The sequence below is a fragment of the Stereum hirsutum genome, assembly GCF_000264905.1.
Source record: "Stereum hirsutum FP-91666 SS1 unplaced genomic scaffold STEHIscaffold_21, whole genome shotgun sequence".
In the NCBI taxonomy this organism is placed as follows: domain Eukaryota; kingdom Fungi; phylum Basidiomycota; class Agaricomycetes; order Russulales; family Stereaceae; genus Stereum; species Stereum hirsutum.
The window spans coordinates 223,681-246,693 of record NW_006763151.1 but is presented as its reverse complement, the minus strand read 5'-3'; the positions used below and the strand labels follow the sequence as shown (position 1 = coordinate 246,693).

The window sequence follows — 23,013 nt, the reverse complement described above, 5'->3', positions numbered from 1 at the left end:
GTGGAGATTACGAGCTGACGGGATCCGAAGAGGGCGCCTCTCTTTCCTTGTTGGAGCCATCGGAGTGGAATAAGGTGCTGCAGCCAGGAGGGACCATCCACATGAACGCGATTCTGCCTCGTATGCTCACCAGAGGATATGGCAGAGAAGGTCGTGAAGTAACGTGTCCGAAATGCGAGAAAGTAGTGGAGCAATTAACTCTCAGGAGGTCCGTTCAATGGTGAGTGATGCTTCTTCGCGGTTCCGCTCAATTGCGTTCGCTCATGTCCGTCTGTGCAGCCAATACTGTCAAACGTGGGTCACGCTTTCCGAGAGCTTCAAGAACGACGAAGTAACGCCACTGCATTGGTTCGAGCCGAAGGTGAGGAACAGTACGCCGAGGAGCCTTGGTCCCGCCGCTCTTCCTGCTGGCAGCAGCGCCACTCCCACAACTGCGACAAATAGCCCGATCGTGCAGCGCGACGCGAAAGAACAATTACTGCAGAGCGAGATCGCACACTTCAGACGGATACGTGTCCTGGACAGGCTCCCTCTCGAGTGGGCTCGAATGCTCGAAGCTATGCGAGTGAGTGTCTTTCGGGTTGCTATGTACTTACTACGATGAAGCGATTAGCCTGGGTGTTGATCGCCACCGCCACGTTCGCCACCATAACAGCCGGGCCAAACTAGGCTTTTGTTCCGTAGGAATAGTGACGGTAAAATAGCCCGTGGAGTCTGGCAGGACATGCGGTTCGCGTCGAATGTAGGTGTTCCTCCCTGACTATACGAGTTCATACGATTTTGCGTGCTTACTTCCCTGTGGATACGACAGGGTTCTCTGGTGTGCGAAATAAAATCAGTCAAGACCGGAGATATTCACGTCGTCATGTAAGCCCGTCGTCGCGCACCTACTAACGGCGACCTCCACATTTTGGTAGAGACTACTGCTGACTCCCCATCCCATTCCATCCCTGGTGTTGGCAGTCCGAACGCGATCCTAAAGAATATAAACCGTGATCCGTGGGTGTTGGGGGTCTGCGACATGGACGGCGAACTGCTCGACTTTTGGAAGAGACGACCGTTGCCCGAAGACGACTTTGCGGATTGGAATCTTGACATGTGGCAAGGCCTCGAATAGGTGTTGAATGTCAATGTTGGACGGTGAATAAGTGGTGAAGCGACCGCCGCCGTCGGTTGATAAACAAGGACCTACATATGCACGTATCTCTTACTCTTATGCACATATCTCTTACTCTACATAATCATGCAAACATCCCAAGTTTTCCTCTCTCTCCTCAGACTCAGGGAAATATTACTGCCTATGCATTACTGACTCGACTGGTTAATTTCTCATCTACTCTCTCGTCGTACAGCTCGCTGCTTGACACTCAAGTTTGTACTCGTTTCGGAAGGTATCGAGCACAGAATGTCGGAGCTCATGGAATATCCCCGTTATGTGTTCATACTATATCACTTACTATCCATTGGCATGGCCATTACATGTTCGAGATTGGTGTGATAAGCGCAACTCGAAAAGACGACCACACGCCACAAACGTTGCGTGGAAGGATTGTGTGGCGTGTGGCGGGTAGCATCCCCGACTTGCACTACTGTCGCTGTGTTCGTTTGCATGGCCAAAGATGGTTGAAAAGGGTCATGGAACATGTAGGGTGAATGGCATAAGGAGTATGCAAGAAAATATGCAAGGACTATCATGGTATGTTATCGTACATGGCTTGTCGAGTATTTTTTTTGAATCAAGTTTATTGTCCATTGGGGCAAAAACACCCTATGTCAGACGCAAACATGTGAGCCGCCGTGAAAGTTAACCCTTGGTACACAACGAATGAGTGGTTTCAGGCTACGCCCCCCACCACTCCGGCCCATCCTGGCGCCGTTTTAGACGAGGGTCCGATACGTAAGAAGTTGAACGGGAGGAGGCAGTAAAACCGAGACAGGGGGAAGGGGCGTCACAACGTAGAGTCAGGCTGGGAGGGCTCGTCGAGTTATACACTGTGTACAGTAGTTAGCCCATAGAATGGTAAGTACGTGTAATGGTCGCGAAGAAAATACATCGGGAGGTAAGAACGAAGAAGTGAATACGAAGACCGGCTAGGTATTATTGAGGTCGTGTGAGATGGTATGACGATAGAAGTATACAACAATGACCAAAGATGCATAAATATGAGAAGGTGGATATGTCATATGTTATGGATGGGGTAGAGGAAGAATCGAGTGAGGAAGACGAAGGCCTAGCGAGTATAAGGCCGTAAGGCGACGTATCGCAAGAGAGAGAGGAAAATGCAACGACAACCAATGATGTAGGAGTACAGAATTGCTATGCAGAATGGTATCGTGATGATGAGATGATAGAGACGATGGAAAGTGAGTGGGGTGCGAAAACATGATGAATGAATAAGGTATACAACTATAAATGATCATAAATGCGCATCCGAATCAGTGCCCATGGTGTCTATATCATGACCGAAGCCAGCCAATCAATAAACGATAAAGAACGTGTGCTTGAGGACCATTGTCCATGTCGTTTCTCCATCTCATTACGCATCTCCTCTTCGTCTCGGATGAGGAAAGTGATGTCGTCATTATTGATCGTGGTACGCAAGGTACGAAGAGTGTCGGGCCAACGGGCGTGGCATGGACAGTCGTCGTCGTCGTCGTCGTCGTGCGGGGTGGAAGGCGGAGGTGTCGAAGGGGGGGTAGGGTAAGTGAGAGATTGGAGAGCGTGCTCCAGCGACGAGGTCTCGGAGGCCGGGATGTACGCCACGATGCACCCTGAGCTGGGATGCACGGACTGCGTGATCTCGTCGCTGGAGACGGAGCGGGATGAGAGTGTGTTTGTGTTGGGTAGAAGGGAGTAAAGAGTGTAGTGGGTGGGAGAGACTCGGAGTGCCAGGACCCAGTGTGAGTGTGGGTGGATGCAGGGCTTGGACTGTGGCGCGCAACCTAGCAGGAGGAGGGGGTTTGCCATGCGAGATGGCTACATTAGTGCAAGCCATTAGTCGTGATCAATTACCTAGAAATAAACAGAGACAGGTCCCACTCTTTAGAGCCGCTCATAAAACAAGCGACTCCCACGAGTAGGGTGGGGCCTGGGTAGACGGTGTGAGCTGAGCACGATTCGGAGAATACGGGGGGATATGGACCGTCTATAATGAATTCAAGTCGTTAGAATGAGCCAGGACTACAGCTCATGACAGCGGGCACCCACTGTTTCGAGGCTAAGTTAGGCGCCGGCACTGTGAGCTGCGAGTGGCTCAGGGAGGCAGAATAACTTGGTGGGTAATTTGTTGAATGAGTACGTCTGTGATGTACCAAGTAGTTAGAATGAGCCATGAATACAGTGCTCATAATAGGCGGAACCCACTGTTTCGAGTCAGAGTTAGACTCCTGCGCTGTGAGCTGCGCGGGGCTCAGAGAGGGGTAGAAGTGATTTGGTCGATGATTTGGTGAATGAGTACGATGAGGTATTTCACTAGCGTGAATTAAAGCTGCAGTACACAGAACAAATGTATGAGGTTCAGGTTGACGTTTGGGCTGTTAACTGAGTATGGGGGGAGGGGGATAGAGACGACAGGGGGATTTTTTATATTGCACTTACCGTGCGAATAGCTCTCTAATAAATAATGCCAAAGGCATACCCAGACTCCTCCCCAGTCACCCAATCCCCCTCCCTCCCCCTCGTCCGCCATCGTCCCCTCCCCCTCCCCCCCTCCCCCACTATTCTCTCCTTTCATCCCTTCCCACTACGCCCTCCCTTCGCACCTCTCCTTTCACGTAGTTAGAATGTGACGACGTCTGAGAGCAGCGCCCTATTGTCCAAGTCCTGGAATCACTATGGTGGAGAGGCTGCCTGGCAGCCCGAGGACGATTGGGAGATCGGCGCTCGGAGGATGGATGGCGTCTCGAAGAATATGAAGTCGTGTGATATATTGTCCATCGGTACCGAGGTATGCTCGAGAGTGACAACGACTATGATGTCCTGAGGAATCCGTTGAAGTGAGGGTCGGATGAAACCATCCAGATATAGTCGACAGCTCGAGGCGTAGAGTTGAGTGACGGTCAAGAGAGAAGAACGAGTGGTAGTTGCCGATATTCACAAGACCGCAAAGATAGTATCGATCGACGTCGATTCGATGATAGGGCGGCGGTACCCCAAACGGAAATTAGCGCCCATGGATCGTCCTTCCCATACCAGGCTTATTTCCGAGTTCGGCGTCGACAAACGAATATCGCCGCCACATTCAAAGCTCAATCTCATAGTCTATCTCAAAACTCAGTCGTGTCTCCTCTTAGTTACTCTCGGCATTACTTTTGAGCTTCATGTACTTGAAGTCGTTCAACGGCCCAAGTTTGATGGCCACTTACCTTGACGCTTCTCTAGCACCTTAACCGACGGTGTATTCAACTCATCATGCCTTCAAAGCAGACCGAAATGGAATGAACACATATCTTATCTGCGGCACCGGAGATGGAAACACGATGTGGAGGAGGGAACACGAGGTGGTAGCCGGTCACTAACAACGACGACATGCTATGTCCCCATATCCATCCCCTGCGTACCCCACTCACCACCCTCCCGTGGTCCATTACAGTATACTACTCATCCAACCCTATCTGAACCATTGCTACTTCCTCTTCGTCAACTTACTCTGTATCTCCGCACAATCTTCGTACAATCTTCTCCAAATAATGAATATATTCACTTTTCTTGCTGCTAAACACGTTGGCAAGGGAACCAGGACCCCTCCGCCTCTCTCCGCGGCCAGTTTTCTCTTCATGTGACTGAAAGGACCAGATGAGGTGCTTGAATATGGGCTCGGACTGTCACATAAGCCCCCCTCTCCCCCCTTTCTGTGTGGGCAGCGCAACTTGAACTTGAAGGGATGGCAGCGAAAGGCGGCCACACGCGAGACAACAGATTGCCACTTCGGGCTTTCCTAATTAGGGAAGGCCGATGTCTCTCGCGCTTGTGAGGAATAATAGTTCGCAGTGCGAGACATCATGTGCACATTCTATACGAGATTCGAGTCTTGAATCCTCTATTCAGGCGCTCGCGATAATCCTCGGGTTCGGCCTCGGCCTTGTGCCACAACTTTCCTGACCGCCATGGGAGGATTTTCGTGTGGCGTGTGGCAGGAGAATCTAAACTCATCCCCGACTTGCTCTCGCGCTCGCCCAACACTCCTGATCGCTGTATTCGTTTGCATGACCAAACAGAGAATGCTCGAGAAGAATTATTGCGCTTTTCATATATAATGAGAATCCGCGCGCGACGAAAAAGAAAAGTGTGCGACGAGAGGTCGCCTACGAGCTCGCTCGGAGCGTATCGGACCGACCGGCAAAGAACCCGAGGAGGTCGTGGGTTCAAACCAGCGTGTTGCACTCATGCGGCCTCAGTGCCGGTCATTTTCCCTAGGTCTCCTTTACTGGCCAGAAAGCCCTGGTAATTTGGAAAAGTTATCTAGAGGTAATAAAACATTTACTAGGACATTAAAATGGAGCACAGTCCACTGTCGTGACTTTGCACTGGCTTGGTCTGCCTGTGGCTTGAACCCGCGACCTTCTCCGGTTCATTGCCGGTCGGTCCGACGAGCTCCGAGCGAGCCCCAGAGGCGACCTCTGGTCGCCAACTTTTCTTTTTCGTCGCGCGCGGATTCTCATTATATATGAAAAGCGCAATAAGAGAGATGTCATTGAGGTCGACGTTACTATGAGGAATATGCAAGAAAATATGCGAGGAGTATCATGGTATGTTATCGTACATGGGTCGTACTGTAACAGTATAGTAGTCATTCCATCGTACGGTCAGTACGTGGAATGGTCGCGAAGAAAATACATTGGGGGTAAGAACGGAGGGTTGAATACGAAGACCCGGCTAGGTATTATTGAAGTCGTATGAAGTTGTATCGTGATAGAAGTATACAACAATGTCCAGCGACGAAGGGGGGATAGAAGATGGATATGGTACGGATGAAAGCTAGGGAGATTTAAGTAAGTAAGACGAAGGACCATCCAAGGATTGAAGTCGTAAGAAGATGTATAGTAAGAGTAGAACAACAACCAGTGATGTAGGGACAAGTCACGGTGTTGCCATACGGAATGGGATCGTGATGAGAGGATACAACGGCCAACGGCGGAGGAAGAAAGGGCGCTAGTAAGGACGAGGAGCCAGCTATGTATGATGAACGAAGAGATATTGTGAGTAAGAACAAACGAATAATCGATGGTGTAGAGATATAAGATGCAAATGATGTTGGGTAAGGACGTGATGAACCTAGGAAAGCTCGAGACCATAGTGTAAGTATAAACGTCGCGTCTACACGACATCCGAGTCAGAGTCCGTGGTGTCTATCGTGATCGTAGCCAGCCAGTCAATGAAAGAGGATGAGCTTGTCCGTGAATTCCAATGCTCCGTACACCTTCCCAACACTGCCTCACGCATCTCCCGCTGTGTGTCAGGGATGCCGTGGGAGTTATTGGACATGTGGCGTGGAGATTGAAGGATTTCTGGCCACCGGACGTTACGGGAGAGGAAGAAAGACTGTTCGTCTTGGGAGATAGTAGAAGTAAGAGTAGGGGTAATTGTGGTGTTGGTAAAGACTGCAAGGGACCTTAGGTCTTGCTCTATCGTCGAGGCTTCGGAGGCTGGGATGTGGCCCACGACATAGCCTGAAGTAGGACGTAGCGAGTGTGAAAGTTCGTCAATGGAAACAGTGCGCCCCGATAGGGTTCCCGTGCTAGAAGGGAGGTCATAAATACGGTATTGAGTGGAAGAGACCCGTAGTGCTAGGACCCAGAGGGTATGAGGGTAGATGCGGCGACCAGTGGACTGTGGCCCGCAACCCAGCAGAAAGAGTGGGCTTGCCATCTGAAATGGCTGCAAGGGTGCAAGCCATTAGCGTTGTACCATGACTGGAAACGAGTAGGTCCCACTCTTTAGTTCAGCTCACAAAACAAGCGGATCCCACTGCGTCGAGCGAGGTATGGGTGTACGCTTGTGCTGTGAGCTGAGCACGATTGAGGGGGAACGGGGGTGTTCTGGAGAGTGTCTGTGGTACAGGAAGCCATTAGGGTAAGCCATGGCTTCAGTGCTCACGACAGACGGGACCCACTGTTTCGAGTTCGGGTTAGTGTCTTGCACTCTGGGCTCCGCAAGGCTCGGAGAAGTTGTTATAAGTCAATGAAGGACTACGATGCTACGATGAGGTAGGCCACTAGCCAAAACCACGGATAAAACGCACAAAAAAAGCGTATCCCTCTGTTCAGAGTGAGTTCGGGGTGGCGGCGCTTGTGGTGTCAGTTAATTAATGAGGGGCAGACGCGACGCGACGCGACAGGGCTTCTAATTGCACTCAACGCGTCCCGTGCTCTCTAAAACAAACAATGACAAGCACATACCTACACTCGTCCACCTCCAACAAACAATGACAAGCACGTACCTACACTCGTCCACAGTTCCCCGGTTTCACCTCCCTATCCGCTGTCTACCATCGTCCCCTCCTCCTCCTCCCGTTCCCCCTCCTCTCCCCCTCCATCCCCTGCCATTACACCATCCCTTCGTTCGATCCTTCCACAAAGTTCAGATGAGAGGATGCTTGGGAGCAGCGCCATATTTGTCTACTTCATTGAATCGCTATGGTCCAGAGGATAGCTGGAAGTCCGCAAATGGTTGGGGAGTCGGCAATCGGAATGGGTGACGTTTGAAGGATATGGAGTCGTGTATCGTATTATCCAGCGTTATTTGATGTGTGTTCGAAGCCGACAGCGACTGCGAGGATCGGTTGAGGTGAGGTCGAGCAAGGCAGTCCAGAGATGTAAACGAAAGCTAGAGGCGCAGAGTCAAGTGTGTGTTGAGAAGAACGAGAAGGCAAACACTCGGATAGTATCGATAAGCTTGCGGCAGCACGCGAGCGAAGCCTTCGCTGTAAGCGCTGAAAACCCAAAGCGTGAGCGTGAATTTCCTTTCCTGAACGGTCGTCATTTCCGAGCTCGGCGTCGTTCGACATGCTCAACCGAACCAACATCGACGTCACTCAAAGCTCGATCTCATATAGGCTATCTCGAGGTTCAACCGTATCTAATTGTAACCTATTCACTCTCGATCACTTTGGAGGTTCAGCGGCCCCCCGAGCTTGATGACTACCTCGCCCTACCTCGACGTGACTGTAGCCACGATGTCGACGACGACAATGTACCCATCTCATCATGCCTTCAAAGGAACTGTAACTAAATGAACGAAGCTTCGAAACTGTCTGTGGCACCGGAGAGAGAAGCGGTGGGGCAACTCGGACAGCCGGTCGCAAGCGATCACAGTGACCTCGACGCGACATTTGAACGCAGTAGGTACGCAGATGTAGTAGCAAAAAGGTGCGTTTTCATGCCGTTGTCTTATGTTGTCCTATTACTCGTTACTTGGCATGTCGATTCGGCCTCGAGAAACGTTGTCTACGACGTCAACAACCATGACCAGCTATGTCCCCCCGTTCACCCCCTAGGCCTGTCGTACCCCCCGCGGTCCAATATACTACCTGTCCAACCCTGTCCATACTCCCGCTACTTTCTCTTCGTCCACGGGCTTTGTTTCTCCGCATCGTCATCTCAAATATGTTGTATCTTTTAGCTTTCCTTGCGGCTCGTCAATCCTGTCGTGCACGACATTTTCGGTATCTGGCCCTAGCTCGGGCTATCCGATGTACAACAGGCGTTGAGAGCACCATATCCCCCGCGCGGGCGCAACTCAAAGAAACGACCAGACGTCACAAATACTTTGGCGCAACTCATCCTCGACTTGCTCGCGCTCGCCCCATACTCCTTGTCACCGCGTTCGTCTACATGGTCAAAAACAAAGGTGCGTAGTAAGGGTCATAGGGGGTGTTATGTAGGTCAAAGTTATACGAAGCATACAAGAAAATATGCAAGAACTATCATGGTATGTATCGTACACTTAGCTCGTCGGTTTATACACTATGTACAGTAATCAATGCATCGAATGGTATAAGTGTGTGGAGTGATCGCGAAGAAAAAGTACACTGAAAAGTGAGAAGAAAGGCTCGAATACGAAGGTCCAGCTGTCGTATGAGAAGGTAGTGCGATAGAAGTACACAATAATGCCAGTGATGCAGGGATATGGGAAGGTGGATATGGGATGTGTTATGGATGGGGTAGAGGAAGACTCGAGTGAGGAAAACGAAGGCCTAACGAGTATAAGGCCGTAAGGCGACGTATCGCAAGAAAGAGAGGAAAATGCAACGATAACCAATGATGAAGTAATACAGAATTGCTATGCAGAATGGTATCGTGATGATGAGAGGATAGAGACGATGGAAAGTGAGTGGGGTGCGAAAACATGATGAATGAATAAGGTATACAACTATAAATGATCATAAATGCGCATCCGAATCAGTGCCCATGGTGTCTATCAGGCCGAAGCCAACCAATCAATAAACGATAAAGAACGTGTGCTTGAGGACCATTCCTCATGTCGTTTCTCCATCTCATTACGCATCTCCTCTTCGTCTCGGATTATAAAGTGAATGTCGTCGTTATGGGTCATGTCACGTAAAGAACGAAGAGTGTCTGGCCAACGGGCGTGGCATGGACAGTCTTCGTCGTCGTCGTCGTCGTGCAGGCTGGAAGGGAGAGGGGGTGTTGAAGGGGGTGTGGGGTAGGTGAGTGATTGAAGAGCATGCTCTAGCGCCAAGGCGTCGGAGGCGGGGATGTACGCCACAACGCAGCCCGAGCTGGGATGCACGGACTGTGTGACCTCGTCAACGGAGACGGTGCGGGGGGAGAGCGTGCCCGTGTTGGGTAGAAGGGTGTGGATGGTGTAGTGGGTGGGGGAAACCCTCTGTGCCAGGACCCAGTGGGAGTGTGCGAGGATGCGGCCACTGGACTGTGGCGCACAACCAAGCAGAAGAAGAGGGGTGTGCATGATTTATGGCTGCTGCATGAAGCCATTAGCGCTGGTGGTCACTGTGGCACACGACATGAACGCACTTTCTGGACTGAGTCCTGGGTTGACGCATAAGCTGCGTCCGGCTATAGTGCTGGGCACAGAGGGTAGAGTGGGGGAAAGCATTTTATATTGTATTTCGGGGGTCGAACGTGCAACCGGCTCTCCAATAGACAGGCGCATCTCAAGAGAACAGTGTAAGAATTGCTCAGCAGAACAGTGGGTGGTGCCACAGTTCTCAGGCAAACAGTGGACTTACAGCAGCGAACAGGGGATCTAAGATCCTCCTGCGCATGTTCCTGATGACCGGTACATCAGCCTTGCGGACGATCCCCCCGCCAAGCGAAAGAACCCCCATAGCAGTGCTGACAATAAGCTTCCTGGGAGTCTCGAGGGTGGAAATTCTATTCTGGGGGCAGGCTACCGCCTGGATCATGTAGCTGACCTTCCAGACGCAGTCGCGCGCGGGACGCGGAGGAAAGCCAGAAGTATGGCTCACAAGAGGACTATCGATCTGAATTCGCCAGAAATGTCATAGAGTTGACGAACCTGGACCACCCTCCCTCCTCCCTTCCCCCCTTCCCACCCTCTGGAAATCAAGACGACGACCTGATCTCCAAGTCCCTACATCATCGACTGGGGTTCTAGAGACTTGAGACTATGAATCGTTACACGACAATGATGATCCCAGAGATATACGGCGAAGCTAAGACGCGGAGTTGAGCAACGTTGGAGACGCATTGGCGACGTGAGAGTCTGCACGATGAGAATACAGAGTGTGCCGGAAAAGGAAGGTCGTCTCCGCTCTTCCTCGTTTCCGTTTTTCCCCTTCCAGCGCCCCTCTCGCCAACCCGATATGTGTTTAACTTTAAGACATCATAATGACATATGAACGCCACCATGCCTCCAAAGAAGAGCGCATCAAAGCTAGTTTGGGTTTTTACCTATAGAAGCGGGAAGCATGATTCGAGGAAGAGGCAAGTCGGGCGGCTACTTCAGTTGCCAAAGGAGAGCACGGCGTACTCGACTTTGAACGTTGTAGGCGGATGTATGTAGGAATAGGCATCATGTATTGTTTTCTCATATTACTCCGCATTCCAAGTCCATCGATCACAACGACGTCCTCTGTCTCTCCCTATGCAACCTCTCGGGGCCCCGCATTTACATACCTCTTATATACACCATACTCGCTCTGTCGCTCAACATTTCCCTCCCCAATCTACGGACTTATTAGGTCTTATTCAAGTTATAATGATGTCCATTACAATAATGCAAAAAATCACTTTCGTCGTACCCAGCATTCGCTCAGCATCGACGGGCTCTTAGATCGACGGGGTCTTGCACCAACGGGCTTGCATGAGAGCTCGTTTCCTATCCTATACTAGTGCGAACGAGTACAATAACGAGCACCGTCGGAGCCCTCTGTCTCGCCAAAGCCTGGAACACGCTGTTAACGCGTTGTACAACGAGGGTCATCCCCTTGCCATTGCCTTCCCACCGTCGTCGGGTCTGGCGGGCACAGAGGGATACTGGTTGTCTCCCGCGGACAGACCGTCTTTACTATCGATGACCGGTCCCTCCAACGCCGGCTGAGAATTGTTCGGGGGCCAATAGCTTCTCGGCGCGGCGTTTCCGTCCTGTTTTGGGCGCGACTGTGGCCGTCGTGGCACCATTTCTAGTCTCCCACAGAGACCTTTCGTTGAAGAATCGGTCGCAACGTGTCGATGCTGGCCAACGGACCTACTTTCTGCTTCACCAACCCAGAGCGCCAGAACCGTCGGGGACTCTGAATCGGGCGATGTCGGATGGATAAGGTAGGTAAGGTCGACACTGGCACTTCAAGATCCGACCTTAAAGCCTGCGCCTGCATGCGCCCACAATTGGGCGGGACGAATTCGAAAGGTCCACGCTGCGGATTCAGAGAATTCGTGCTAACCACTTGGAGATGCTTCAGTGCTCGCGCAAATGCCGAGGTTTGCGAGGATTTTTGCGAGCTTTTTCTCACCGACGGTTGGAACGGCGGCGGAGACACTGGTGGCAGCAGCCTGGGGTTGGGGTGAGTATTTGCACCATGCATGCTCGGCATGCAGGACCATGAGAGCAATGATATTAGAAGATATATCCAGGGTATATGTACATGATAGACGGATGTCGGAGGAGAACGAAAACAACCGCCGAGAGAAAGAACATTTTCCTTGAGGATAACTGCGGACGACGTCGTTCAGCAAGTGATAAGACTTGAAAGGCCAAGACCGACGTCGAACGCGAACAGAGAAGGGAGTTATCGCGTAGCCTACACTTCGACGTCGTTGGGAACGCCATTGACGGACGCGCGAGGTAGCCGGAGGACCTGTTCGCCGTGAGAAGTGATTTCGCAAGAGTGAGGTGACCGCAATGACGAGGAATCGGGATGTACGGGACGTTGACGAGCAAGACAGTCGCCTTTGAGTTGTTCTTCACCCACGCTCAGCCATGATGCATGATGATGGAATCTGAGATGTCGCATCGAAGCCTGAGCGTTTTCGTGGAAGGAAGTTCGTCTGGTTCCATCAGCAGATAGATGGAGCCAGATCCAGTTGAGAAATGGGGTCAGAGAGCAGGTTTGATAGAACAAGGTCTCTCTACACTGACGGGAACTTCATCAGCCAACGGACTCTGTTTGCAGCCTGTGAATAAATCTCAGTCGGTGGTCGACCAGTCAAAATCGGATCAGGAGCGCATCAAGGCAGCGTACGAAGGGCCGGAATATGGGTCGCGCAGGTTGTCGAGGAGGCTGACATGGATCCGGACAAACGGCCGGAAAGCAGTGGTCCGAGGCTGGCCATGGAGGAGAATGGCCAATTTAGCAGAAAGGAGTTAAGGAGAGTACACGGTACAAACAGCTTGGCTCAGCTTATTGTAAGTAGATCTCGATGCAAAGCATGTGAAATAACTGTGATGAGGTCAACGAAAGAAGCCTGCCTCACGGCACTGTGGCTCGATGATAATCATATGGTTGCTGGCTTGTTGATATTGGACCTGACGTGCTGGCGAGGGCCTTTGGGACTTCCGGATTCAGACGACCAACGGAGCAGGCCAGTGAGCGATTCCAACCTCGTAAAACAGAGGAGTAGTGCTAATATAATGTGGCGTCTCACTTGGGCCCCCGAGGTTGTTGGCATCGAACGCGACATGGACTCGAATAAGTGTGCTGGTGGAGGGAGAGGACAAACGACAAGGACGCTCGAAAGTGGTAAGGGGGCAACTCGTGAGAGGAACCTTCCTTTTGTGGAACTCAGGAATCGCCGCTCCCTCCTCACAAGTGCTCACTTCCCCCTTCTATCTTAAGGCCTTAGTCTTCGATGGGAGCAAAACAAATACCTAAAATTGGGGCTACAACACATTCCATGCATGACAACTTGTATATACACTGAACCCGCGTACGAGACAAATTTTCCTAAGTTTCAACGACTTCGACATCCGGCACCAACTCGCGCAAGTTCGCCACAAACTCCGCTTCGAGATCAATACCACCCCCGAGAATAACTCGTTGTAATTTGCATTCGGGGTGCATAGACTTCCGCATCCGTAATGCAGAGAGAAAATCAGTGCGAGACTCCTCGTTGCCTTCGGTGTACCAGATCGACCCAAGGAGCGCGAGGGTCGAAAGATTCGGGAGACAGAGACATCCTTGAATGCGGCGTTCGAAAGGCTCTGCGTAGAGGGTAAAAGGGGACTCCGAGTCGGGACAGAATATGGCCCAGAAACCTCCCTCCTCGGGCGGCACAGTTGGGCTGTAGAGTGAAAGTGTTTGTACTTGAGGCATTTCAAGGAGGAAACTGGTTAGATCAACAGCGTTCCAGAGGGTTTCGTGCCCTCCGAAATCCAGAAAAAGATGCTCGACGACAGGAAGGGATGACGGGCTCAGGACATTGCACATCCTGAGACGAGGCTCTGCGGAACCAAGATCGTCCCCGAGCAAGAATATTAGAGACGGCAGTGGCTCGGAGGGGCCATCAGGCTTGACGGGCTTTGGCCTTGTAAGCCCCCATACATTATGAGAGCTGACTACTGTGATTTTTAATGTACCTTGTAGAGAATCGAAATGAGTCTCAACTAACAAGGAACGCAATCCACGGCGGATCGATAGGTACTCAACCCATAGAGATGTGGTCAAGGTTGAAACAATCTCTTCATCTATGGGAACAGGGCTGAAACACAGATATCTTAACATTGGAGCGCGTAGTCTCATAAGGAATTCTATGGAGCTTAGAGGAGTGTCGCTCAAAAATAGTGTGTCAAGCTTTGAAAGATGAATGGTCGTGACGTGATCAGGCGATGCTGGGATGCCAACACTGTTGTAGAGGGATAATGATTCCAGAGAGGGCACCAAGCTCAAAAACTCTGCAGGGGCACCAATCGATGGGAGGGGAAGGATATGGTCCATATCGAGGGATGAGAGCCTGCTGTACATGGGAAGAGATGGTGGCAGCGGCAGGGCGGTGAGACTGAGAGTCTTCAGATTCGGTGCGTTCCCATCTAGGAGGGTCGGCGGAATGTTAACGACAGATGATCCTTGATCGTAGTTGTCGAAAATTTCAAGACAGAGGCCAGTTAATAGCGGTGCAGAACTAGAAAGCGTCGAGTGCAATGTGCTGAACATTGTGCTCTTGGTACCGTGTACCTTGAGTTGTTCGGTATGATCGAGATGCCTCTCTAAAAAAACCTGCAGCGCGCTACGTGTTGTGCGAGTTGCTATTTCGGACAGGGTGCAAGACAGGATGAGAGGAACTGATTGTGCGCGGGACAGCATGACTTTGGCACAGTCAAACCCCAAGTCGAAGGCTGGTTTCCGCCATAGCGTGCAATCATGAAGAGCGGCATCTCTCCAGAGAGCGCAAACGTGAGAGACCTAGCCACATTTTGCAAGTGTTAACAATGGGTAACGTCACAAAAGTTTGACGAGGAAACCATTATCTCAGAGATCTAGGAGCGTGGAAGAATAATAGAGCAATAGTATGACATTACCTTGATCCATCCCAACGTGCTGGGAGGCTCGTTGATGACTTTATGTCTAGTAGGAGGCTCCATGTCGACTAACCACCCAAAGCAGCGTACGATCAACTCGATCGGCAATTTGTGGATGCTCGCCAGACTGTTCCTGTGAGATCTGACCGCTCTGAAGACAGCCCGAATCGCGGACATGTCCTCGTCTAAGGATTGACGTGCGCTCGACATTGTCCCAAAGTCATCGTGATTGGAAACGGAGAGAAGTTGCTGTAATCGTTGGCGCGAAGCTTCCCGCCACCATTCGTCGGCAGGCCTGCCAGACATGGTCATAAGGATCAGCAGTTTACCATTTATAAATGTGACCTCTGAACAGAGTTGGATGTCATGGTCAGGCTCTTGCTCGAGGGTGTACGTTGTAGTAAGGAGATGATGCTCGAAAGCAATACCGCCACAAGAATTGGACGATGTCGAAGCTTCTATATTCTCACGACCTTCCTCACGCCTAACAGAGTAAGTATAGAGGCTGATCTCACACAAACGTTACTCGAAGATTGAGAGGAGATAATTTTCGCTACATACGCCGTCAACGAGATCTACGTTCAGGGCCTTCATGATCAAACATCCTCCCAGTCAACATCCACTACCTCCCGGTACAAGTCTGCCATCCTCATCATCGACCATATTCTCTTGTAACTCAACCTCACCACGGCTCGACCCAGGTTCCTTGTTTGTAGCTTCCGCCTCAGAGAGGTCACCATTATTGGCCAGGCCTTTGCCACTGGACTTGGCACGAGCTGCTTTCTTCTGTGCCATCAGCTGTGACCGAAATCTCGACAGCAATAGCTGCTCCTGGACCGACAGCTTCGGTACGAGATCAGCCTTCAACTCCTTCAAAGCATTGTCGACGATGCCCCTTGACACACCCTTCCCATGGTCCATATTCGCGTACGCAGCTCTGCGCAATAAGAAGCCAAGAGGGCGTATATCGTAGGGTTGTTTCGATGGTTCACCGCCTGTAAGAATCGCCGCGACCGAAGGTAAACAATGTGTTTGGGAAGTGGAAGAAGCGCCACGGCTGTTTTGAGACATCTGGTGGACGGCGATTTCGAGCAGGGTGCCCACCATTTCGATACGAATGTCATTTGGATCGAGGTAATCGAGTCCGGGGAGGAATCTATCCACCCACCGGTCCGATTCGTCGACTACGCGGAGGTGAGATCGAACGCGACCCAGGAGGCCAACGAGGATGATGCGGAAGGTCTTCGTATCAACTGGGATTTTGCAGTCCTCGAACGTCTGAAGGCAGACTGCCGCGGCAAGATAATCGCAGGTATGTACGAGCGTACGGAGCGCTACGTTGAGAGCGGCGGTGTTCAGAACAGGGGAACGAGTGGACGGACGACCGAAAGTTGCAAGAGTGTGGCTCTGCATCATTTCGCGGAATAGCTGCCTAGGATCACGAGCGTTCTCGGATTGGCGAACGCCGCGAAGACGAGCACGTCGTCTGTTGCTGGGTGTATGGGTGTAGAGGGAGTTGAACAACGTCCCATAGGTGAACGAGTCCGGCATAACCTCGGCAGAGCGCTTGAGGATGAGAAAATCGTAGATGGCCCACACCTTGTGCATGTCTTGAGCGCGAACGTAGGTGCTGATGAGCGTATTGAACAAGGGGAGATCCGGTTCCACCTGCCGTTCGTCCATGCGCTGCAGCGTAGAGTCGAGAATCTCCGGTGTAAGGGCGCCGATTTCGTCCAGCTCGCTGATCATGGTCGTATATGGTGCCACGGCATGGTACACGGTCTTCGTATGATCCTGTGGTTGGGTTTCCGACGTAAGGTCTGACTCGTGGACGTCCAACCACTGCTCCGCCACATCCAACGAGTCGAGGCGTACAGCGAGGCTGATGAGTTTGTTGATCGTGGCGGTGGTCAGACGTGTTGTTGGACGAGACTCCCGCCAACAATGGACGACGCCGTTCAACACCCCAACCTGGACATCCAGAACCTTGTTGAGGTACTCGAGAAGATCAACGAGGCGTTGTTGAGTGAAGGATGATAGTGCCAATATGTGGGAAAGCGCGTCGACGAGTCCCTCTGGTGCGCGGGCAGGGGCAGTCGCATCTCTGAGGTAGATGAGCGATGTCATCTTTGCGCGAAGAAGGCTGGACGGGGTTGCTGTGTCCCCGAGCATGGAATTGAAAAGGGAGATGGCAGGGCCCAAAGACGCACGGTCAAGCAGCGTATGAATGGCCTTTTCGTACACTCTAAAACGGACAAAGTGAACCGGAAAGGCATTCGCTGCTAAACGCTGTTGCAAGTACTCCGTGGCCTGCTCGGGTCGGTTCAGTCGCAGTCGTGAATGGAAGTTGCGTAGGGTCCTGTGCATCCTTCCCAATTGGACGTCCTGAGGATCGCCTGTGGTGTCTTCGTCTGCTACGCCTTCGGAGTACTCTGGATCTGCGACATCATCTACGTTCTGTGGTGGTCTGGTAGATTCATCAATCAGGAAAAGGCGAGCATGGTTCGGTTCGTCCGTGACAATTTTCAAGCGTTTAGTCTTGTGTTCAGCACCATCATGGTGGTCAGGAGGGGCCGAAGAAAAGAGCGCAGAGAGTAAACTTCGAGTACGAGGTTGTGATGGGAGACGTGCGAGCGATAGGCCGTGATGACGAAGGGGCAAGAGAAAGTTTCGAGGCGGTATGCGCATATAAACTCCCGCTACATCCAAGCAGCTGTATCCTTCGCACGAAGATCGAGAGTCAACGCTAGATCATACAACGGTCAAAATGGGTCTTAAATGACGAAGATAATGGCACTTACAAAGTTCCACAAACGAAGCAAAGGCGGTAGTGACGCGGAAGGTAGACTTGCAGAGCTTGGCAGATCCGGAGCCGAAGACGCGTGGTTTGGCCTTATTGACCAAAGCCTTCCGAATCAAACAACGACAAACAACCGCCTCCGTCGCGTAATATCCTCACGCATCCAGCTGTTCAAATTTGTAGGGATATAAATTCACGAATATTAGAGATAAATACATGAACACAAGAAAATACAGAACATCGACGTGTGGCAAAGAATACAAATGAGTATGAGACGATTTTAGCACAATGTCGGGACAGCGGGCGAAGCGATGGAATTTTCGAAGCCCGTGGCCAGATCAACACCCAGTGCGAATGACGTCCGAAGGAGCTCAACGGGGAACCCTGAAGAGGTGCGAAGGTATACAAAGGGTTTACAAGGCCACAGACAAGGAAGCGTCGGCATAGTCCTCCCTTGAATTCGAATGGTGAACGACTAGTGGACGTCACGGTAGGACTCAGGTCAAGAAAGAAAGTGACAGCCTGTTCCCACACGAAGCAGCATTTGAACCAGAGAAAAAAATGGATACAATTGGGATGGTGATCAAAGCGGGGAAGGAGGGCCAGGACGACAAAGAGAAGAACACAACCAATTGGAATTCACGGTCATAATCTCGAGGGCGGAGGAGTAAGTAAAGGGAAGAGGGAAGGAGGGTTCGTTCATAATCCTCTAAAACACATATAGTACGCACTTCGTACGAGGGGTAAAGGAGACACATAGACATATACCACAACCGGACGCACTGCTACGGACCTACCTTTATTGGAGCTTGTCACGGCGAGCGCGCTCTCGCGCATCGCCATGGCCCCTACTGCATAACAGAAAGAGAAAACGAAACGTAAGAACTCTCCCGCGAAAACAGAAATGGGTGCAAAAAGAAGAAAAGTGATATAAAGATGAGATGCATGCACAAGATGAATGATGATGACAGAACAGGATGGGGCGAAAGAAAAAGAAGGCAGACAGAAACTGTATCAAAGGGTGGACCGAAAGAAGAAGCGTGCAACAAGCGTTGAAAGCGTAGAACAAACGAGAACAAGGACGCCAAACAGACAAACACAACATAGAACCACCCAACACCCACCAAATCTCGAAACCTTCAAAACTAACCGGGGTGTTTAACGACCATGCGCTCGTCGCCATAGGCATCGAAGCATCTATGCCGTCGCCCGCTTGACCATCTCTCTCGCCCACCTTATCGTCTTCTTCGTGTCTGACGTATATCTCTGCTTGCTGTAAAGCAGAGCATGCAACCAATCCTGCAACAAATACTGCTTGATCTCCCCGTTTGGGAACGCGTCGCCCAGGTCGCCGACGATGCCGAAGGCGGCCTTCTCTAGTGGCTCGCCGCTGTTCTCATCGGCAAGGATGAGATTGACGAGCTCGAGAATGGCAGGAACGTATGGGATGAGCAGGTGGACTAAAAATAGAGCAGCTGAGTGTCAAGCGCAGTGATACGATTATGATAGGACGAACCTTTCTCGGTGTTCTTGAACCCAGTGACGATCCCGGTGTGTGCATCGAGGATACCTTCCCGCAATTGAGTGACATAGTCAATCGAATCATAGTCCAACTATCAAACAAATAAACGGTCAGTCAACCAAGCAGTCGACTATGAATAGTGCAGCGTAACGTACCGGGTTAGGCTGAAGCAAAGATGCCTGCCTAAGCACCGTCATCGCCGTGTCTAAATATGGCTCAAACTCTGGCCCGATCGCCAGCGCGATATCACCAAAGCACGCTAGGATCGAGATCTTCACGTTCCGGTTGAGGACTTCGCTCGACAGGTTCTCGAGCAAAACAGTGACGAACGCGCTCGCGTACTGTGCCGACTGGTCGCCCACGGCGCGGGTGATATCGCCGATGATGCCGACGGCGACGGTGCAGAGTTGGGTGTCGTCATAGGCTTTGAGGGCTGGGTAGAGGAAGGGGAGGAAGGCTTGCATGTAGGGCGCAAATTTGCTTTCGATGGCTGGAATGGTGTATTATTCACGTTAGAAGAAAGTGGGAACAGTAAGATTTTGGAATGGTCACGGACCTGCTGCCAGAGAACCGACGACTAGGAAAGCGTCTTCAAGGATGGTGGAAGCCTTGCCTGCGGATTGAATGAGCCGCAGGACTAGGGTCATGATTTGGTCGGCCAATGGTAGGATGCCTTCGTTGAGCTTGCGGACCACACTCTGGGTAAACAAGGAGCGGAACATCAGGGGCAATTCGCGATGAAATCCTGCGTAGACGACTTACGACAGTGACGCTGCAAAGGTTGCTCTGCAGGTCGTTCCAATTATTCCGATCGTCCATACCCAAAATTTGGTTCTGTTAGACGAGAGTGAGCTTGAGAAAACGATCAAGTCAAACAACAAAGCGCATACCTGAACACCGAGAAGATGGTCCATTCGGTTCAAGGTGGTCATAATGACATTCTCGACGACTCCTTTAACATCCGCCGTGGCGTTTGTGACGAACGACGTGATGGCCTCATACGCAGCCGTGCGGAAGTTCGACTCGTTCCCAGCACTACAAACCGATAAACCGTCAGCTCTCAAAATCAAATATAAGACGTGGCCGGAAGGAAATGCGTACGTCTCAGTAACACGCATAAGTGCGGTAACGGTGCCCTCGAAGTATGGCGAGAGCAATCCGGTGGCCCCTTCTTCATCGCCGTACGCGATCGTAAGCCCTTCGACAAGCTGCTGGAGCGCCCAACAGCAGTTGGCTATGATCCTAGGACTGTCTGACAATCCGTTCACCAGAGCTGAAACGAGCGGGTGCAGATGCACGTCGGGCTTGATACACTGCAACAACACCTCGCAGATCCTGCCAAGCGTCCACGCCGTCGTGTCCTTCACATGGACATTCGAGTCGCTCATCATGTCAATGAGAATAGGCAGAGCCTGGTTGACGAGTGGCGTCAAAACGCTGGGGTCTGGGCCGACAAGAATCGCACCGAAGGCCATGACGGCAGCCTCGCGCTGATGCCAGTCCTGCGACTTGATGTTGGCTTCGATGAACGAGATGACAGCGGGGACGATGGGGTCGTGCACGGCCTGAGCGAGCCAGTTGAGACAGGTGCCAGCGGCCATGGCGACATTCCATTCGTCCTCGTCGGCGTCCTCGTCTTGGCGGGTGAGCAGCATGAGAATGACGGGGATTATTTCTGGCAGGGCGATACGGGAGAAATACTTTGGTTCCTCGATCTCTGCGTCGATCAGTCCCTGGGATGGGTCGGAAGGGTCAGCATAGAAAGCTGCAAAGAGATAGGGAAAGGATCGCGCTACATCTTGGGCTTCTTGCCATTCGGACTCCATGTTCGTCTCGTCTTCAGCAACTGCGGTCCAGAACTCGATGGCCTGGAGTGCAACTTGCTCTTCGGAAGATTTCATACCCATAACGGTGAGCTGTTCAACGAATGTGAGAATTAGGCCGCGCCTACAACAAGCTGTGCAAACTTCCACTTACGCCGAACAGAGCACGTTCCATATAGAAAGCCATCTTGTCGTAATAAAGGTTCATGATGCGCACGAGACACTCAAAAGCAGCCACTTGGACTGGGATGGATGGGTTTTGTGTGGCCTCACAGACGACCTGCATAATATAATTCCGCTCGCCCTAAAAAGGTAAGTTTTGATCAGCGTTGCCTTCAAGGAAGCGTCAAGGGAAACGCACCTCGCGTTCGAAGTTGTCACGGATGAAGCTCAGAGAGTTATACAGCGCCTGGATAGCAGCAAGCTGCACTTCAGGCGAAGGCTCATCCTTCCTAGCGCCGTGGACGACAGCGGTCAAAATCTCATTTGCGCGAACGGCCAAAACGTCAGGGTCCTAGGGACGGCGCAGAAATCGATGGAAAAAATCAACCGGTCAGGTCCTACGCCAATCGATCTCTGATGGAAGAAACTACGCACTATTGATTCGCAGATATAACCGATTGCATTAAGAGTGGCGATCCGGAGAGGGGTGTTTGCGGCATTGTTTACGAACCCGAGCAGGATCTCGATCAACTCGGGCCACTGGCCTACGGGAAGTTCGACATTGGCGATGGCGGCGACGCCTTGAGCGGCCACGATGCCCACTTTTGAGCTCGGAGAATGGAGAGCCATGAGGACATCTTGCTTGATCTTGCTCCTCGTGTCGTTGTCAACCGCTAACCAGCGACTAGAGAACTCAGTCTGCCGCGAGCTCTCCTGGAGATATCAAATAGAACCCAATGCAAAAGCAAAAGCAACCAGGTTTGAATGGGCTTCGAGATGGAGAAAGACAAAGCGAGGGGCAGGGAAAGGCAAGATGGGAGAAAGGAGACGTACTCGAGCGGTCAGGGCGTTCTTGAGGGCGAGACCTGCTGCGTTCCTGGTGAAGACCTGGGAATTTTCGTTGACAAGCTCCGCGGAGAGCATGAGCATGTACGCGGGCTGGCGAAAGACATTGCGACGAGAGGCGTTGAAGATGAGATGAGATGAGGATTGAAAAGGAAAAACGCGTCATAAGTTGGCACTCACATAGTTCTCCCGCGACGCAGACTCAAGCTTGTTCGTCGCATCCTCACGCGTAGCCTGGTCTGAGAGCAGAAAATAAAATCATATCGAACATCAGCAATGACCTTGAAACGCGACTATCGTGGTGGCGCACCTGGTGATAGGGTGTTGGCGAGCAATTCCCCAGCGTTCATGGCGATCGTTTACTACAGACGTTGATGCTAGATTTGTCGTAGTGTCAGTTGTAGTGCCTAGAGTTAAAGACTAGTGTGTTTTGTAGGGCGACAGACCTAGATTGGAAAGAGGAAGGTGGAGAGGGCGGATGTGGTTGAGGAAGAAGAGAAGAATGCGAACGGACGAGCGCGGCGTCGGCTTTTCAAAACCCAAAGCCACAAGCTCGCCCAAACCGACACCCGCTAGCGCCAGTTCAGCAACTAGTGCGTGTCCTCGCTCTTTTTTTGTCTCTATCCGTCCTTTGTGCCCCATTTATTCATCTATTTTCTCCCATGACAACAGCTCTTATTTACCAACAATATCAGGCTCGGCGACCAGGCGGGCCACGAATTTCTTGAGACATCGCGCTTCGAGTCATCGCAGCAGCGAATCAGACAAAGGCGTCCATTGACACCAACGGACGCGTCACACACGTATTTTCTTACCCAGGCTTGCCTATATTCGCCTCTAAATCGAAATGTCAGACCGTGTGTGTATTTTGCTTTTCTGTATCTTTACTCTCGGTACTCAT

The 23,013-nt window shown here is 51.5% G+C and overlaps 6 protein-coding genes across 6 annotated transcripts; 1 reads left to right on the top strand and 5 right to left on the bottom strand.

Annotated features, from left to right (window-relative positions):
• Positions 1-1,637: 1,637 nt before the first annotated feature.
• STEHIDRAFT_126114 (uncharacterized protein) lies at positions 1,638-4,051 on the bottom strand. Its single transcript, XM_007310671.1, has 4 exons — positions 3,599-4,051; positions 3,365-3,488; positions 3,209-3,301; positions 1,638-3,146 (listed from the first exon to the last, which is right to left on the bottom strand). Exon 4 carries the CDS (start codon positions 2,966-2,968, stop codon positions 2,453-2,455), a length of 516 nt encoding a protein of 171 aa, XP_007310733.1. The 5' UTR covers positions 2,969-3,146; positions 3,209-3,301; positions 3,365-3,488; positions 3,599-4,051; the 3' UTR covers positions 1,638-2,452.
• Positions 4,052-7,241: 3,190 nt separating this feature from the next.
• Positions 7,242-7,820, top strand: STEHIDRAFT_126111 (uncharacterized protein). The gene has a single exon (XM_007310670.1). The coding sequence runs from the start codon at positions 7,425-7,427 to the stop codon at positions 7,695-7,697; it is 273 nt and encodes a 90-aa protein (XP_007310732.1). The 5' UTR covers positions 7,242-7,424; the 3' UTR covers positions 7,698-7,820.
• A 1,598-nt stretch (positions 7,821-9,418) lies between these two features.
• STEHIDRAFT_115993 (uncharacterized protein) lies at positions 9,419-12,038 on the bottom strand (the record flags this gene model as incomplete). The annotated part of the gene is made up of 8 exons (XM_007310669.1): positions 9,419-9,892; positions 9,997-10,038; positions 10,212-10,466; positions 10,502-10,541; positions 11,122-11,171; positions 11,247-11,323; positions 11,505-11,604; positions 11,697-12,038. 8 exons carry the CDS (start codon positions 12,036-12,038, stop codon positions 9,419-9,421), a joined length of 1,380 nt encoding a protein of 459 aa, XP_007310731.1.
• A 1,350-nt stretch (positions 12,039-13,388) lies between these two features.
• On the bottom strand, positions 13,389-15,265 carry STEHIDRAFT_163000 (uncharacterized protein; the record flags this gene model as incomplete). The annotated part of the gene is made up of 2 exons (XM_007310668.1): positions 13,389-14,843; positions 14,960-15,265. The coding sequence occupies 2 exons, from the start codon at positions 15,263-15,265 to the stop codon at positions 13,389-13,391; spliced, it is 1,761 nt and encodes a 586-aa protein (XP_007310730.1).
• Positions 15,266-15,571: 306 nt separating this feature from the next.
• On the bottom strand, positions 15,572-17,647 carry STEHIDRAFT_162999 (uncharacterized protein; the record flags this gene model as incomplete). Its single annotated transcript, XM_007310667.1, has 1 exon — positions 15,572-17,647. The coding sequence occupies one exon, from the start codon at positions 17,645-17,647 to the stop codon at positions 15,572-15,574; it is 2,076 nt and encodes a 691-aa protein (XP_007310729.1).
• Positions 17,648-18,109: 462 nt separating this feature from the next.
• Positions 18,110-22,496, bottom strand: STEHIDRAFT_87671 (karyopherin Kap95). The gene is made up of 14 exons (XM_007310666.1): positions 22,423-22,496; positions 22,293-22,351; positions 22,101-22,205; positions 21,702-21,980; positions 21,466-21,618; positions 21,259-21,408; positions 21,078-21,197; positions 20,383-21,014; positions 20,172-20,316; positions 20,044-20,115; positions 19,838-19,979; positions 19,437-19,771; positions 19,276-19,372; positions 18,110-19,219 (listed from the first exon to the last, which is right to left on the bottom strand). Exons 1-14 carry the CDS (start codon positions 22,460-22,462, stop codon positions 18,957-18,959), a joined length of 2,592 nt encoding a protein of 863 aa, XP_007310728.1. The 5' UTR covers positions 22,463-22,496; the 3' UTR covers positions 18,110-18,956.
• Positions 22,497-23,013: the final 517 nt, after the last annotated feature.